This window comes from Pecten maximus, chromosome 13 (genome assembly GCF_902652985.1).
Source record: "Pecten maximus chromosome 13, xPecMax1.1, whole genome shotgun sequence".
In the NCBI taxonomy this organism is placed as follows: domain Eukaryota; kingdom Metazoa; phylum Mollusca; class Bivalvia; order Pectinida; family Pectinidae; genus Pecten; species Pecten maximus.
In genome coordinates, this window is record NC_047027.1 from 37,014,743 (window position 1) to 37,033,145 (window position 18,403).

Genomic DNA, 18,403 nt, shown 5'->3' on the forward strand with positions numbered 1-18,403 from the left:
TTAAATGATGCATGTGCAGTCGATATCATACAGTAATGTGGTTGCAAGTTGCCAGAATTTGCATTGACTGCTTCCACTCGTTCTACTTACTTACTTAACAGGTGTTACGTCCGCTGTATTACGACCTTACGGTCTTTCAGCTGACGAAATGACGAAGATGCCCTCTTGCTGGTCATCAATTGATAAATATTTCCACTTCAAGAATGGTTTTGAGGAAGATGGACATCAGCTTGACCGGCATATTCTGATGGACATCAGCTTGACCGGCATATTCTAAGTCCTGTGCATCGACGAATCATTACATAAAATAATCTTTTGGTTTTCATTCCTTTATATTTGCCTAGAGACCAATTACATTACATCGTTAGCATGTGGAGCTTTATCAAATTGTTGTATATGAAGAAAATTGTCAAAATGTTATGCAACACATATCCTGTTATATAAATATATAAGAGAAATAATCCAATAGTCGTACGCTGTGCGCTTCGTCCTGTTCTGCTTAATGAATTATCAAAATGTGACCCAATATGGTAAAATACGGCCCATTATTGATAGAAAGTTATCCTGATGAACAATACATCCGGTCCTGTTACATTTCACAAAAGTATTAACATTACGATAAACGATACACATGCAAGTTCTATTCAGAAAATTAGCATGATACATTATATGTGTCGGTATAATATTTACGTATACCATTTATTTAGAATATACGTCCCAGTATATCAAGAAATTTGTCAAAATTTTACACGATGCACATATCAAATTATTTAAAAATGATCAAATTCTAAGAGCGTGTTTGAACTGAACAAAGATAGTCAGAATCGCCAGGGCTAGATACAGGAAAGGGAACTGGTAAGAAAGTTGGTTTGATGTTTTCAGTTCTCGGACACCTGAAACAAGAAAATGGCAATAGTGTTATATTAACGTAAACACAATTATGATATAACGAACCTGCTCCCTAAGACAATTATGAAAATGTCAAAGAGAACACGACACTTACGGCGACACACTGCGTAAGTATGCCTTTTGATCGGTCTTAAAATAGACCGCCTGCTGGCGCTGTGTTCGTCCAGACGTATAACTAGTCATGTGACAACAAGCTATCGAACGGGTGAAAAATACACACAAAAATATAGATACAATGTGGGTTTGGGTCCGTTTTTTACGTTAAATGTATGCTGATCAGCGCATATATAGTTAATATTAGGTCTATAACAGTGTGAATATCGGTATCAACACACGATTTTTATTAGCTCACCTGCCCGAAGGGCAAGTGAGCTTATGCCGTGGCGCGGCGTCCGTCGTCCGTCCGTCGTCCGTCCGGCCGTCCGGCCGTCCGTCCGGCGTCAACTTTCCATTCAAGCAACTTCTTCTCAATAACCAAAAGGCCTAGAGACCTAATATTGGGCCTGTAGCATGCTGGGGTGAAGGGCTACCAAGTTTGTTCAAATGAATGACCTTGACCTTCATTCAAGGTCACAGGAGTCAAAAAGGCTAAAATCTTCAAACGACTTCTTCTCAACAACCAACAGTCCCAGGGAGTTGATATTGGGTCTGTAGCATGCTGAGGTAAAGGGCTACCAAGTTTGTTCAAATGAATGACCTTGACTTTCATTCAAGGTCACAGGAGTCAAAAAGGCTAAAAAAAAATTAGACGACTTCTTCTAAATAGCCAAAAGACCCAGGGACTTGATATTGGGTCTGTAGCATGCTGGGGTGAAGGGCTACCAAGTTTGTTCAAATGAATGACCTTGACCTTCATTCAAGGTCACAGGAGTCAAAAAGGCTAAAATCTTTAAACAACTTCTTCTCAATAACCAAGAGTCCCAGGGACTTGATATTGGGTCTGTAGCATGCTGGGGTGAAGGGCTACCAAGTTTGTTCAAATGAATGACCTTGACTTTCATTCAAGGTCACAGGAGTCAAAAAGGCTAAAATCTTTAAACGACTTCTTCTCAATAACCAAGAGTCCCAGGGAGTTGATATTGGGTCTGTAGCATGCTCGGGTGAAGGGCTACCAAGTTTGTTCAAATGAATGACCTTGACTTTCATTCAAGGTCACAGGGGTCAAAAAGGCTAAAATCTTTAAACGACTTCTTCTCAATAACCAAGAGTCCCAGGGAGTTGATATTGGGTCTGTAGCATGCTGGGGTGAAGGGCTACCAAGTTTGTTCAAATGAATGACCTTGACCGTCATTCAAGGTCACAGGAGTCAAAAAGGCTAAAATGTTTAAACGACTTCTTCTCAATAACCAAGAGTCCCAGAGGCCTAATATTTGGCCTGTAGCATGCTGGGGTGAAGGGCTCCCAAGTTTGTTCAAATGAATGACCTTGACTTTCATTCAAGGTCACAGGAGTCAAAAAGGCTAAAATCTTTAAACGACTTCTTCTCAATAACCAAGAGTCTCAGGGAGTTGATATTGGGTCTGTAGCATTCTGCGGTAAAGGGCTACCAATTTTGTTCAAATGAATGACCTTGACCTTCATTCAAGGTCACAGGGGTCAAAAAGGCTAAAATCTTTAAACAACTTCTTCTCAATAACCAAGAGTCCCAGGGAGTTGATATTGGGTCTGTAGCATGCTGGGGTGAAGGGCTACCAAGTTTGTTCAAATGAATGACCTTGACTTTCATTCAAGGTCACAGGAGTCAAAAAGGCTAAAATCTTTAAACGACTTCTTCTCAATAACCAAGAGTCCCAGAGACCTAATATTTGGCCTGTAGCATGCTGGGGTGAAGGGCTACCAAGTTTGTTCAAATGAATGACCTTGACCTTCATTCAAGGTCACAGGGGTCAAAAAGGCTAAAATCTTCAAACGACTTCTTCTCAATAACCAACAGTCCCAGGGAGTTGATATTGGGTCTGTAGCATGCTGGGGTGAAGGGCTACCAAGTTTGTTCAAATGAATGACCTTGACCTTCATTCAAGGTCACGTCGATCAAGTATGCTTAAATCTTTAAATGACTTTTAGAGAAAAGCCAAAGTGCAGAGAGACATTATATTGGTCCTGTAGCATGCTTTCAAATAACTGCAGGATCCATATATGAAAAGATCACTGCATTGCAGGTGAGCGATTTGGGCCCATTGGGCCCTTGTTAATTACGCACTGCACAGTAGTCTACTGTAGACTCTACATATGAGCGGCTACTTACGTTACGAACCGACTGTTTCAACAGATAACAACAGGTGAACAGATTTATTGAGAATATCATTTTAATTAAGCTTAGATACCAATTGGAAATAAGAGATATTGGTTGTCGATTGTGATATGCCCTTGTACAAAACGTCGTCGTTCCGATTGCATCACCGTGCAGTCAGATCTTTTGTTATCGGAGGTAGAAAAGTATCAAACACACGCAACACACGGAACAACGACACTGGTCATTACATTAAAAACAGACGAAGATAATCACAAATTAAAACACTTTACCGGCCGTAATGTTGAAGTTTACAGCGACCGATGTAGGATAGTCTATATTGGTGACCGATCGAGTCGCACGCGGATGATTTATAACAGCACAGGTAAAGGTAAGCTGGTGCCGGTGGGCCATGAACACCCGGCTCCGCGGGAGGTGTGAAACCCTGTGCTGCTCTCGCCGGCAAGAAGGGGTGCCCGAGGGCACAAATAAGAAAACATCTGAATTTTACCCAACATATCTGAATTCCAGCATGCAAATCGGAATTTTATAATACTTATCCGAGTTTCCCCCAACTTATCTGAATATAAAATGTATATCTGAAAAACTAAGACTTTTCGGCTGAAATTCAGATATGTATTTTAAAACTCAGATTTTTCGCCAAAATTCAGACTTTTACAGTTACCAGTGATATAGTGAAGACTATTTTCAGGAGAAAATTATAGTGACTGTGTTGAATTGATATCTTAATTGAAATTATATTGTGGCTTGTGCATTGCTTTAAATACATTATATATTCTTATATTATGTCCAGTAAAAGTTGCCATTGAGTTTGATTTGTAGATGCTGTATCATAGATATAATAGTTGCTATTAATATGTTCACTGATAATATTATAGTGCAATTTATGAAATTAATAATTGAAATGTTTTAACTTATAATACTTGACAATGCAATATGATCTTGGTGTGAATGTTTATCATATTTATAACAGTAAAAGATGCTATTTGAGTTTGTTTTATTCAATGTTATATTAAAGAACAGCGAGTTGGAATTGAGATTGAAATGGTTTTGTGAAAATAAATTGATGATTGTTTAAATGAGGAATGTATGTTTGTAGTTTTTAGCCCACCATCATCAGATGGTGGGCTATTCAAATCGCCCTGCGTCCGTGGTCCGTCGTCCGTCCGTCCGTCCGTAAACAATTCTTGTTATCGCTAATCCTCAGAAAGTACTGAAGGGATCTTTCTCAAATTTCATATGTGGGTTCCCCTTGGTGCCTAGTTATGCATATTGCATTTTGAGACCAATCGTAAAACAACATGGCCGACAGGCAGCCATCTTGGATTTTGACAATTGAAGATTGTTATCGCTATTTCTGAGAAAGTACTGAAGGGATCTTTCTCAAATTTCATATGTGAGTTCCCCTTGGTGCCTAGTTATGCATATTGCATTTTGAGACCAATCGTAAAACAACATGGCCGACAGGCAGCCATCTTGGATTTTGACAATTGAAGTTTGTTATCGCTATTTCTGAGAAAGCACTGAAGGGATCTTTCTCAAATTTCATATGTAGGTTTCCCTTGGTGCCTAGTTATGCATATTGCATTTTGAGACCAATCGGAAAACAACATGGCCGACAGGCAGCCATCTTGGATTTTGACAATTGAAGTTTGTTATCACTATTTCTGAGAAAGTACTGAAGGGATCTTTCTCAAATTTCATATGTAGATTCCCCTTGGTGCCTAGTTATGCATATTGCATTTTGAGATCAATCGGAAAACAACATGGCTGACAGGCAGCCATCTTGAATTTTGACAATTGAAGTTTGTTATCGCTATTTCTGAGAAAGTACTGAAGGGATCTTTCTCAAATTTCATATGTAGGTTTCCCTTGGTGCCTAGTTATGCATATTGCATTTTGAGACCTATCGGAAAACAACATGGCCGACAGGTAGCCATCTTGGATTTTGACAATTGAAGTTTGTTATCGCTATTTCTGAGAAAGTACTGAAGGGATCTTTTTCAAATTTCATATGTAGATTCCCCTTGGTGCCTAGTTATGCATATTGCATTTTGAGACCAATCGGAAAACAACATGGCCGACAGGCAGCCATCTTGGATTTTGACAATTGAAGTTTGTTATCGCTATTTCTGAGAAAGTACTGAAGGGATCTTTCTCAAATTTCATATGTAGATTCCCCTTGGTGCCTTGTTATGCATATTGCATTTTGAGACCTATCAGAAAACAACATGGCCGACAGGCAGCAATCTTAGATTTTGACAATTGAAGTTTGTTATCGCTATTTCTCAGAAAGTACTGAAGGGATCTTTCTCAAATTTCATATATAGGTTCCCCTTGGTGCCTAGTTATGCATATGACATTTTGAGACCTATCAGAAAACAACATGGCCAACAGGCAGCCATCTTAGATTTTGACAATTGAAGTTTGTTATCGCTATTTCTGAGAAAGTACTGAAGGGATCTTTCTCAAATTTTCATATTTAGGTTCCCCTCGGTGCCTAGTTATGCATATTGCATTTTGAGACTAATCGTAAAACAACATGGCCGACAGGCAGCCATCTTAGATTTTGACAATTGAAACTTATTATCGCTATTTTTCAGAAAGTACTGAAGGGATCTTTCTCAAACATTTTTATAAGTTCCCCTTGATCTGTAGTTCTGCATATTGCATCTTGGGACCAATAGGAAAACAACATGGCTGACAGGCAGCCATCTTGTATTTTGACAATTGAAGTTTGTTATCGCTATTTTACAGAAGGTACTGAAGGGATCTTTCTCAAATTTCATATGTAGGTTCCCCTTTGTCCCTGGTGTTGCATTTTGGGACCAATCCGAAAACAACAGACAGCCATTATCGCTAAATCTTAAATTTTATATATAGGTTCCCCTTGTTTGAAAAGTACTAGAGGGCTGTTTCTGAATTTACACAGATTAGTAAGACATAGAGGAAGGGAAAAGTAGAGAAAAGATCAATCTGACATGGAACCTATAAAGATCATTCAATGGTGGGCGCCAAGATCCCTCTGGGATCTCTTGTTTAAAGTAATGGTATAAGCTGTTATTTTGTTTTAATTTACACGATATATATGGCATAGAGTGAGCAAATGATTAAAATGCAAATTTATTTAGAACTAAATCAAACAACATAATTAAATCTCTATTCTTAATGTCATAATTGATGTTGTTTCTCGAAACGTCGCACCGCGAGGCTGCATGACATCCACAAAAATACATATTCAGAAAAAATTGTCAAAAAATTTTCCTCCACCCATCATTTTGAAATTGTGGTGATCCCTGATGAATGATTTACGCTTCCCACTCTGTCACAAGCACTACAGAGGTCATGTACATGTAAGGTTATTCAGGTTAACAACAAAATGGCTGCCGCCTGTGTTGGCATGCTGGGCCTGCTTACGATCTCATTCTTGTTATGTACATGATTGAAAGTTATCACAAACATATGTTACATTTATTTGTTGGGATGGGAATCTACTATAGCTTACTTATTTTAATTATTAAAATGTGATTGCTTAGAACAAAGTGCAGATCGGCCGCTACAGGTAGGTACAGTGGATACTTCACCTGTACCCCAATATGACAATCAGCAGCGACAGTTGGATTAGTCACAGTTGAGTGGCTCTTTTAATTGACCCCTAGGGGAATTCTACTAATTAGTGTCACTGACCATAGCAAATATATCCTTTGTTGAGCCTGGGTATTGGACAACACATAGACTAATTACAGTGGTGGTCAAAATGTGAAGCGTCAGATTGACGCACGGCATGCAAAAGTCGTGCGTCAAATTAAATTTTGCTGCGTCATTGACCCGAGGTCTCGGGTTAATGCATGCCCTGAATCTGATAACATGATATATATATATACATGACTGAAAAAAGCGTTGGATTCATTGTTTGGACAACAATCATATGTATGTAAACTTTGTTGTTTTGTGAGATTGTGTGTGTTAGTTAATGTTGTAAATAGTCATAATGGTTTGTAGGAACATTACTGGCCAGTGGATCCGATGATTTAAACATCGTCCTGTGGAACTGGATAAGAAATCGTCCTGCACTTGTTTATGACAGTGGACATCGTAGCAACGTCTTTCAGGTAAGTTAAATACAATTGAAATTCAGAATAATACATGCATATAACCTTTATTATTTTTGTATTGTTTCATGCAAAAGTGAAACTTGTGATCATGATTGATCATGACTTAAAAGTATTCTTAAAAAGAGAAATATTGTAGCTTGCTGTCTCAATAGTGTCATATATATATGTTAAATGATACAAACGTCATACTATATTTATGACATGGACAGATGTTGTTTTTCTTGTAGGCAAAGTTCATGCCATTCAGTGGCGACTGCCATGTAGTGAGTTGTGCCAGAGACGGCCAGGTGAGACTAGCTGAGCTGTCCCTCACCGGTATATGTAAGCAGACCAAGAAATTAGCACAACACAAAGGTGGCGCTCACAAGGTAAGGCATTCCTGGGGGCAGGGATTTGCTTTCCCAGGGGTAAGGGTGCTCAGTGGTCAGAGCTTCCCAGGGGGTAGGGAAATTATGTTGTTAAAATTCAAACATATATATAAGTCATTTTCTAGGCTAACAAATTAAAGGAAAGACCTTTCCTTGGGGCAGGGATTTTTATAATATAAAAGAAAAATTCTACTGCAATATTTGGAAAAAAGAATTAAAACTGTGTTTGCCATCTTTCAAAATAATATGATTCCTTTGTCAAGCAAAGAGTGCAAATGACTGAGCCTTGATGACCATTCATTATTTAGATGAAAGTTAAAAGTCAGCTGTTAAATGTCCAGATGCATTTTTGTTCCAATTACGCTTTTATACTGAGGGACGGTTCATGATGTTGTAACCATGATGTTTAATGTTAAAATGGGGCACCGATATGTATGGTCATGGACTGGTAACATTTAAAATCTTCTTTATTAATAGTTTTGTGTTTACCTTTATTAGTTTCTCAAAAGTATTCTAACTAAACCTGGAATATAGTTGTATTATAGTTTGGACATATAATTATGTGTTATTCTTGTGAAGTCTAAATATTAACATTATTTTTGTGTAGCTGGCCCTGGAACTTGACTCTCCTCATGTATTCCTAAGTTGTGGTGAGGATGCAGTTGTGTATGAAATTGACCTGAGGGAGGACAAGTCAAATAAGTAAATGCTAAGAAAAAATATATGTGTGTATTTTTTTACCACAGGCTTCTGTAGGTGTTAAGAAAAAATATATTTGTGGTTTTTTTTATCACAGGCTAAGAAAAAATATATTTGTGTTTTTTTTATCACAGGCTTCTGCATCTGGTAATTTAATTATTTACAGAAAAAAAATCTTAGAAATGTTTTTTTCTATAAATACAAATCAGATACAGACCCCTGTGCTTGAACATAAGGATTATAAACATGTTAGTATAAAACATACTCCTTGTATTGTCCTAGGCAACATAGTATATATAGTGAAACTAGACCCTATCACTCTATTACATTAATTTCATACATCATACCATGTAACTCCATATTTATAGAATGACAAACATTTATTAAAGAACTTTTTACTTAATCCACTTTTTGATTTCTGTCATGATGGTACATAAAGAATGCTTCGGGTCTAGTAGGATTCACAGAGAAAATATTGTTTGTATTGAAGATGGGAAATCAAATACTGGAATATATTTCAAAAAAAAATCAGGTAAAAATTACTAAAAAGTTGTTTTTCAAATGTCATGAAATATTGAAATATATTGTCCTTTTTCCGTGATGCACTCAGCAATGTAATTATTCAACTAAATTTGTACTATAAACTCAATTAACTTTGAGTATTTGTGTGTGTGTGTGTGTGTGGGGGGGATTAAAACATCAAAAGACGAAAACAGGATTTCTAATTTCCAAATGAAAATCAGACTTTTCTAAAGCACTCTCATACAAATTCTGATAAGGAATTGTCATACAAATGTAAAAGGTGTGTAATTTAACCTTTTTCATATGTTTAAAGGCTTGTCCTCACAAAAGAAGGGGAGAAAAAGGTGCCTCTCTATTCCATCCACTCCAATCCGGCAAACTCCATGGAGTTCTGTGTAGGGGGTCGAGACCACTACATCAGGTAAATATACCCCAAACCAGAGTTCTGTGTAGGGGGTCGTGACCTCTACATCAGGTAAATATACCCCAAACCAGAGTTCTGTGTAGGGGGTCGTGATCACTACATCAGGTAACTATACCCAAAAACGGAGATCTGTGTAGGGGGTCGTGACCTCTATATCAGGTAACTATACCCCAAACCGGAGATCTGGGTAGGGGGTCGTGATCACTACATCAGGTAACTATACCCAAAAACGGAGATCTGTGTAGGGGGTCGTGACCTCTACATCAGGTAACTATACCCCAAACCAGAGTTCTGTGTAGGGGGTCGTGACCTCTACATCAGGTAAATATACCCCAAACCAGAGTTCTGTGTAGGGGGGTCGTGACCTCTATATCAGGTAACTATACCCCAAACCAGAGTTCTGTGTAGGGGGTCATGACCACTACATCAGGTAAATATACCCCAAACCAGAGTTCTGTGTAGGCGGGTCGTGACCTCTATATCAGGTAACTATACCCCAAACCAGAGTTCTGTGTAGGGGGTCATGACCACTACATACCCCAAACCAGAGTTCTGTGTAGGCGGGTCGTGACCTCTATATCAGGTAACTATACCCCAAACCAGAGTTCTGTGTAGGGGGTCATGACCACTACATACCCCAAACCAGAGTTCTGTGTAGGGGGGTCGTGACCTCTATATCAGGTAACTATACCCCAAACCAGAGTTCTGTGTAGGGGGTCATGACCACTACATCAGGTAAATATACCCCAAACCAGAGTTCTGTGTAGGGGGTCGTGACCTCTACATCAGGTAACTATACCCCAAACCAGAGTTCTGTGTAGGGGGGTCGTGACCTCTACATCAGGTAAATATACCCCAAACCAGAGTTCTGTGTAGGGGGTCGTGACCTCTACATCAGGTAACTATACCCAAACCAGAGTTCTGTGTAGGGGGTCGTGACCTCTATATCAGGTAACTATACCCCCAAACCAGAGTTCTGTGTAGGGAGTCGTGACCTCTATATCAGGTATATATACCCCAAACCTGAGTTCTGTGTAGGGAGTCGTGACCTCTACATCAGGTAACTATACCCCAAACCGGAGTTCTGTGTAGGGGGTCGTGACCTCTATATATCAGGTAACTATACCCCAAACCTGAGTTCTGTGTAGGGGGGTCGTGACCTCTATATCAGGTAACTATACCCCAAACCAGAGTTCTGTGTAGGGGGTCGTGACCTCTACATCGTGTATAAATATACCCCAAACCAGAGTTCTGTGTAGGGGGTCGTGACCTCTACATCGTGTATAAATATACCCCAAACCAGAGTTCTGTGTAGGGGGTCATGACCACTACATACCCCAAACCTGAGTTCTGTGTAGGGGGTCGTGACCTCTATATCAGGTAACTATACCCCAAACCAGAGTTCTGTGTAGGGGGTCGTGACCTCTATATCTGGTAAATATACCCCAAACCAGAGTTCAGTGTAGGTGGTCGTGACCTCTATATCAGGTAACTATACCCCAAACCTGAGTTCTGTGTAGGGGGTCGTGACATCTATATCTGGTAAATATACCCCAAACCAGAGTTCAGTGTAGGGGGTCATGACCTCTACATCAGGTAAATACAGAGCAACCCGCTTATTTGCATACCCCTTTTTCCACGACAAAATATGCAAATAACCGGAGTATTCGTATAGGCGGAGTTGGGTTTTGGCCCCTCTTATACATTATGTAGATCGTCAGGTAGGTACTCAAAATGGGCGCTTTATGATTGTTTACGTTATTTGCATTAAAAATATATTTAAAAAAAAAAAACATTATTTAAAATATAAGAGTAAATACGAAATACATGGGCTGTTATTCTTTGTAAATGTACAAATATTTGCATACACTTCATCGTTTACTACTTGTCACTCCGAGTCTCTGGGTCCGATATCGGTCATACGCGCGTGGGTTGGCACTACGATGTACAATGTCATCGTTTCAATTAACATTCATTATCGTCTCGAGATGCGTTGTGTTCCTGCTATGAGTATATTAGTTGTTTGATCATAGATGATGAACTGCTGAAGCAATAGACTGTCTTAATGACCGTGACATGTTATTGTCGTTTGGGTTTGTTTTGGAAAATGGCGCACACACACAAAGAGTTGTCGTTCATTACACATATGCCCCCACAATGCAACGCGCCTAGTAAACAATCATGGCGATCGCAACCTGCCTCAGCGAGTGTACCGGTTTGGATCGATGCTATAATAAATAAACAAATCTCATCAAAAGATGAGGCATATAGATATTTTATTCAGTTATTCTTCTGCACATTGCTACTGATATGGTCTGAATAATAACTTAATGTCGATATCGAACGTAACCTGTAATGACGAAGTGTGAACCAATGATAAGATAATGTTGTACATCATGTCAAATCAATATGTAAGTTAAAACACATTTCATAAAACTTTTATCACGGGAAAATCACAAAAATACCCTAAAATCAATTGAAATTTTTTGATTTTTTGGAATTTTTATATGCATATAAGCGGGAGTCGGTGTTTTAGTCGATGCAAATACACGGGATTAAAATACAAAGATGAAGGAAAAAATCGGGACCTGAGAATTTTATGCAAATAAGCGGGATATTCAAATAACCGATATGCAAATAAGTGGGCTCCTCTGTATACCCCAAACCGGAGTTCTGTGTAGGGGGTCGTGACCTCTATATATCGGGTAACTATACCCCAAACCGGAGTTCTGTGTAGGGGGTCGTGACCTCTATATATCAGGTAACTATACCCCAAACCGGAGTTCTGTGTAGGGAGTCGTGACCTCTACATCAGGTAACTATACTCCAAACCGGAGTTCAGTGTTGGGGGTCGTGACCTCTACATCAGGTAAATATACCCCAAACCGGAGTTCTGTGTAGGGGGTCGTGACCTCTACAAAATATACCCCAAACCTAAAATCTGTTTGACAGAGCTGGCATCGATCTTTATTTCAAAATATTGCCGTAAAACAGTCAAATATCTAATTTTTTTCCCAAAATATTAAGCTGTAAATTCCAAGTATATGTGTAGTTTGATAACTGTTACAGTAATGATTTATTCAAGAGTAACCTAACCTGGACGGAGGTTGTTTGATCAACAGCAATACAACTTGTCATGAACATGTATGAATATTAAATGATCTATTTAGTTATTTTTGAGTCAAAAAAACATCTTGCTACAAATGAATTGATTCGAATTTCTCTTTAAATTTTTTTAGCCATTGATGGTTAAGATGCATGTAAGATCTATACAATAGCTAATGGATGATACTGTCTACAACAGTTCAATCTAGCTTGTCTTTGTTACAGAGTCTATGACAAGAGAAAAATCAACAGTGTAAGTACCCACTCAGATAATCAACAATTGATTCCATTGTTGTTGTTTATCATCCCCTTACGACGAAAGTCAGGGAGGGCATATAGCGTTCCGTTCGTACGTAAGTACGTATGTTCACTTTTTGTCAGCGCTCTTGCGACTTCATTTTTGAACGGATTCTGACCAAACTTCATATATGGGTCCAGCATGGGAATACCTCAAACGAGTTCGTGTTTCAGGGTGCCAAGGTCAAGGTCAAGGTCAGCGTTACTATTTATAGAAAATCTTATTCAGCACTCTTGCGACTTCATTTCTGAATGGATCCTGACCAAACTTCATATATGGGTCCAGCATGGGAATACCTCAAACGAGTTCGTGTTTCAGGGTGCCAAGGTCACGGTCAAGGTCAGCGTTACTATTTATAGAAAATCTTTTTCAGCGCTCTTACGACTTCATTTTTAAACGGATCCTGACCAAGCTTCATATATGGGTCCAGCATGGGAATACCTCGAATGAGATTGTGTTTCAGGGTGCCAAGGTCAAGGTTAAGGTCAACGTTACTATTTATAGAAAATCTTTGTCAGCACTCTTGCGACTTCATTTCTGAACGGATCCTGACCAAACTTCATATATGGGTCCAGCATGGGAATACTTCAAACGAGTTCGTGTTTTAGGGCGCCAAGGTCAAGGCCAATGTCACTGTTACTATTTATAGAAAATCTTTGTCAGCGCTGTAATGCGACTTCATTTTTGAACGGATCCTGACCAAACTTCATATATGGGTCCAGCATGGGAATACCTCGAATGAGTTTGTGTTTCAGGTTGCCGAGGTCAAGGTTAAGGTCACTTACTATTTATAGAAAATCTTTGTCAGCACTCTTGCGACTTCATTTCTGAACGGATCCTGACCAAACTTCATATATGGGTCCAGCATGGGAATACCTCGAACGAGTTCGTGCTTTAGGGTGCCAAGGTCAAGGCCAATGTCACCGTTACTATTTATAGAAAATCTTTGTCAGCGCTGTAATGCGACTTCATTTTTGAACGGATCCTGACCAAACTTCATATATGGGTTAAGCGAAAATAAATCTCTCATGAAATATGAGTGTTTACAGTAGTATATTTGACACCTATAGTCTTCATGTGACTATATTGTATTCTGTATTTTTCTTGAATGGGACTCCATCCAAGAAAATAATCATGTACTATGCCAATTAAACCTTCTGAACAAAGGAAAATGCTGATATGTGCATTTAGATACACACATAATTATAATAACTATCAGGAAATGAAGTTGCTAGTGTGATGCGTAACCAGATACTGTTGAATGCATAACAATATATACCGTATTTATCTGGCAATGAGCCCATGCCTGATAATAAGCCCATCCATGTCTATTGCAGTTCAGTGCAAATGACAACTGATGTTATTTCAATGTCCTGCAATAACCCCACCCCCCATTTTGCGTCAGAGTTCATGTGTTAGCACGCCAGGGGATTTGTATCGTTTGCGATGCCTTGTTTTCATCATGCATTGTTTGAATTCTGTGGTGTGAGTAGACCATGATCACCAGTATGTGTATCCAGTGAGTAAACCAGTCCTATCTGTAATTCATGGCTAAACATTTTAAACTCCTCATTATGCAACTTAGCCTTTTGAGAGAAAAAATTAAAACTACCATAGACATATGCCTTTATTTCTTCTACCTACAATACCGAGCCACACTTGATTTACACTCTTCTCCTTCTAGAATATATCTACCGGTCACTCGATTTGTAGCTCTTCTGCTTCTGGAAGATCTTCTACCTCTTCCGTCTCGAAGCTGGAAGATTTATCTTCCAAGATGGCGGCGACTATGTTTTAAGTGTGCGAGTGATGAGTTTCACTAGAGGAGGATATATGACACATACATGCACGTGTTTGTGCCATAGTGTTTGAGAAAACTTAAAAACTTGTTTATTTTGGGTTATATTCTCCCGGTTTACTCGATTTACATATAACGGAATGCGATCTTCTTAGAATGCTTCTCTTCTGAGAAGAGTGCAAACCTAGTGGGGCTCTTATTTTGAAAGTTTTAAGGTTGCAATCAGGATTCTGCTGAATCAGGGTTGTGCTAATTTCTGTTGTTCGTTACAAGTACACTCTCTGTGGTAGTGCTATTTATCGTTGTGCAATCTGTGAAGATTCACAAATGAAAATGTGAAAATATCAAAATAAATATATGTTTACAGTATGCAGTGTATGAGGAAGTCATGGGAATAGCCTTATTATTGCTCTCTTTGTGAATTATTGAACAAAAATTACAGAATATAATTTGAAAATTCAGTAGTTTGATGTGCCCAAGAGATAATGTATGTTCTGGTTTATAGAATGAAGATGATGGTCTACTAAAGAAATTCTGTCCCCATCACCTGGTAAGTATAAACATTTTAAATTCTTGATTTGGATTCTTCAGCGTTGAAATGTGTTCATAAAATACCAACTTGAACTGAAATATCATGAAGTGAATTTGTGGCAATTTTCCTACAAAACGAAGAAAGCAAATGTCGAAAACAAGATTTTGTTTTAATATGAGATCTGATCAGTGACTGGTAGTTTTCAATGTAAATGAATCATCATATTATAAATTGGTTATAATTCTTTCAAAGTTTCCTGTTAATGCTTGAATGACATTTACAATCCAAAAGGTTACAGACAGATGTTATTGTATACTAATCTGAAAAGTTAATTAGAAATGTTGGGTGACCCAACTTTTCCAATTGGCGCTTAGCTAGATATTGTCTGGTAGCTCAAGGCCACCTGGTAAAAATATCTACTTTGAGCCCTGCGGATAAAGAACATAGAGGCAGTCATTGGCAGCCAGCATAACACTTCTCACATCAAATTATGATGACCACAATGGATCTATGGTATTTATTACCTATATGAACGCCATCTGAATTTGGTAGCCTGGCTCAGTGAATCTGCTGGTCTGTTTCAGGTGAGCAGCAACATGAAAGCCAATGTAACGTGTGCTGTGTATAACTACAATGGAACAGGTAAGATATCGTGGAACAGGTAAGATATCGGGGAACAGGTAAGATATCGGGGATCAGGTAAGATATCGGGGATCAGGTAAGATATCGGGGAACAGGTAAGATGTCGGGGAACAGGTAAGATGTCGGGGATCAGGTAAGATATCGGGGAACAGGTAAGATATCAGGGAACAGGTAAGATGTCGGGGGAACAGGTAAGATATCGGGGATCGGGTAAGATATCAGGGAACAGGTAAGATATCGTGGAACAGGTAAGATAATGGGGAACAGGTAAGATATCGGGGAACAGGTAAGATATCGTGGAACAGGTAAGATAATGGGGAACAGGTAAGATATCAGGGAACAGGTAAGATATCGGGGATCAGGTAAGATATCGGGGAACAGGTAAGATATCGGGGATCGGGTAAGATATCGGGGATCGGGTAAGATATCGGGGAACGGGTAAGATATCGGGGATCAGGTAAGATATCGGGGATCAGGTAAGATATCGGGGATCGGGTAAGATATCGGGGAACGGGTAAGATATCGGGGAACGGGTAAGATATCGGGGATCGGGTAAGATATCGGGGATCGGGTAAGATATCGGGGATCGGGTAAGATATCGGGGAACGGGTAAGATATCGGGGATCGGGTAAGATATCGGGGAACGGGTAAGATATCGGGGATCGGGTAAGATATCGGGGAACGGGTAAGATATCGGGGATCGGGTAAGATATCGGGGATCGGGTAAGATATCGGGGATCGGGTAAGATATCGGGGAACGGGTAAGATATCGGGGAACGGGTAAGATATCGGGGATCGGGTAAGATATCGGGGAACGGGTAAGATATCGGGGATCGGGTAAGATATCGGGGATCGGGTAAGATATCGGGATCGGGGAACAGGTAAGATATCGGGGAACGGGTAAGATATCGGGGATCGGGTAAGATATCGGGGATCGGGTATTTGATATCGGGGATCAGATAAGATATCGGGGATCGGGTAAGATATCGGGGATCGGGTAAGATATCGGGGAACGGGTAAGATATCGGGGATCGGGTAAGATATCGGGGAACAGTTAAGATATCGGGGATCGGGTAAGATATCGGGGATCGGGTAAGATATCGGGGATCGGGTAAGATATCGGGGATCGGGTAAGATATCGGGGATCGGGTAAGATATCGGGGAACGGGTAAGATATCGGGGATCGGGTAAGATATCGGGGATCGGGTAAGATATCGGGGAACGGGTAAGATATCGGGGATCGGGTAAGATATCGGGGATCGGGTAAGATATCGGGGAACGGGTAAGATATCGGGGATCGGGTAAGATATCGGGGAACGGGTAAGATATCGGGGATCGGGTAAGATATCGGGGAACAGGTAAGATATCGGGGAACGGGTAAGATATCGGGGATCGGGTAAGATATCGGGGATCGGGTATTTGATATCGGGGATCAGATAAGATATCGGGGATCAGGTAAGATATCGGGGATCAGGTAAGATATCGGGGAACGGGTAAGATATCGGGGATCGGGTAAGATATCGGGGAACAGTTAAGATATCGGGGATCGGGTAAGATATCGGGGATCGGGTAAGATATCGGGGATCGGGTAAGATATCGGGGATCGGGTAAGATATCGGGGATCGGGTAAGATATCGGGTAACGGGTAAGATATCGGGGAACGGGTAAGATATCGGCGATCAGGTAAGATATCGGGGAACAGGTAAGATATCGGGGAACAGGTAAGATATCGGGGGAACAGGTAAGATATCGGGGATCGGGTAAGATATCGGGGATCGGGTAAGATATTGGGGATCAGGTAAGATATCGGGGATCAGGTAAAATATTGGGGATCACATGACCTGGTGATTCAATTAATGACACAGGCTCCTACAATGATTGGATGGTATAATAATGTGGATATCTGTTTTATGATTACAGAAATCGTAGGATCGTATAATAATGTGGATATCTGTTTTATGATTACAGAAATCGTAGGATCATAAAATAATGTGGATGTCTGTTTTATGATTACAGAAATCGTAGGATCGTATAATAATGTGGATGTCTGTTTTATGATTACAGAAATCGTAGGATCGTATAATAATGTGGATGTCTGTTTTATGATTACAGAAATCGTAGGATCGTATAATATTATGGATGTCTGTTTTATGATAACAGAAATCGTAGGATCGTATAATATTATGGATATCTGTTTTATGATAACAGAAATCGTAGGATCGTATAATATTATGGATATCTGTTTTATGATTACAGAAATCGTAGGATCGTATAATAATGTGGATGTCTGTTTTATGATTACAGAAATCGTAGGATCGTATAATAATGTGGATATCTGTTTTATGATTACAGAAATCGTAGGATCGTATAATAATGTGGATATCTGTTTTATGATTACAGAAATCGTAGGATCGTATAATAATGTGGATGTCTGTTTTATGATTCCAGAAATCGTAGGATCTTATAATGATGAGGATATCTACCTGTTTAACAACTCCCATTCCAGTGGTGCTGAACACACACATAGATACAAGGGTCACCGTAACAACGCCACAGGTACAAGCTTCAATATTTATATATAGTAACAACGCCACAGGTACAAGCTCCAATATTTATAGTAACTATAGCCTACTGTAGTACGTAAATATATTGTTTTGTATTTAACCTCAAATAAGCCCCTCTCCTAGTGTTACTCTATCTTCTTTAACCTCAAATGATCCCCCTCGCCTAGTGTTAAGTT

The 18,403-nt window shown here is 39.5% G+C and overlaps 1 protein-coding gene across 3 annotated transcripts in view; it reads left to right on the top strand.

The window, feature by feature from the left end:
• The window catches only part of LOC117340198 (DDB1- and CUL4-associated factor 8-like), a 36,759-nt gene that overhangs the window by 9,573 nt on the left and 8,783 nt on the right, over positions 1-18,403 (top strand). For all 3 annotated transcript variants that reach the window (XR_004535395.1, XM_033901954.1, XM_033901955.1), the window contains exons 3-10: positions 7,163-7,272; positions 7,503-7,643; positions 8,251-8,345; positions 9,178-9,285; positions 12,619-12,646; positions 14,995-15,039; positions 15,606-15,663; positions 18,112-18,219. Coding sequence is in view for 2 of the 3 variants with exons in the window: in XM_033901954.1 (XP_033757845.1) it covers positions 7,163-7,272; positions 7,503-7,643; positions 8,251-8,345; positions 9,178-9,285; positions 12,619-12,646; positions 14,995-15,039; positions 15,606-15,663; positions 18,112-18,219 (693 nt within the window). In the remaining variant the exon portion in view is untranslated. The remainder of the gene's footprint in view (positions 1-7,162; positions 7,273-7,502; positions 7,644-8,250; positions 8,346-9,177; positions 9,286-12,618; positions 12,647-14,994; positions 15,040-15,605; positions 15,664-18,111; positions 18,220-18,403) is intronic.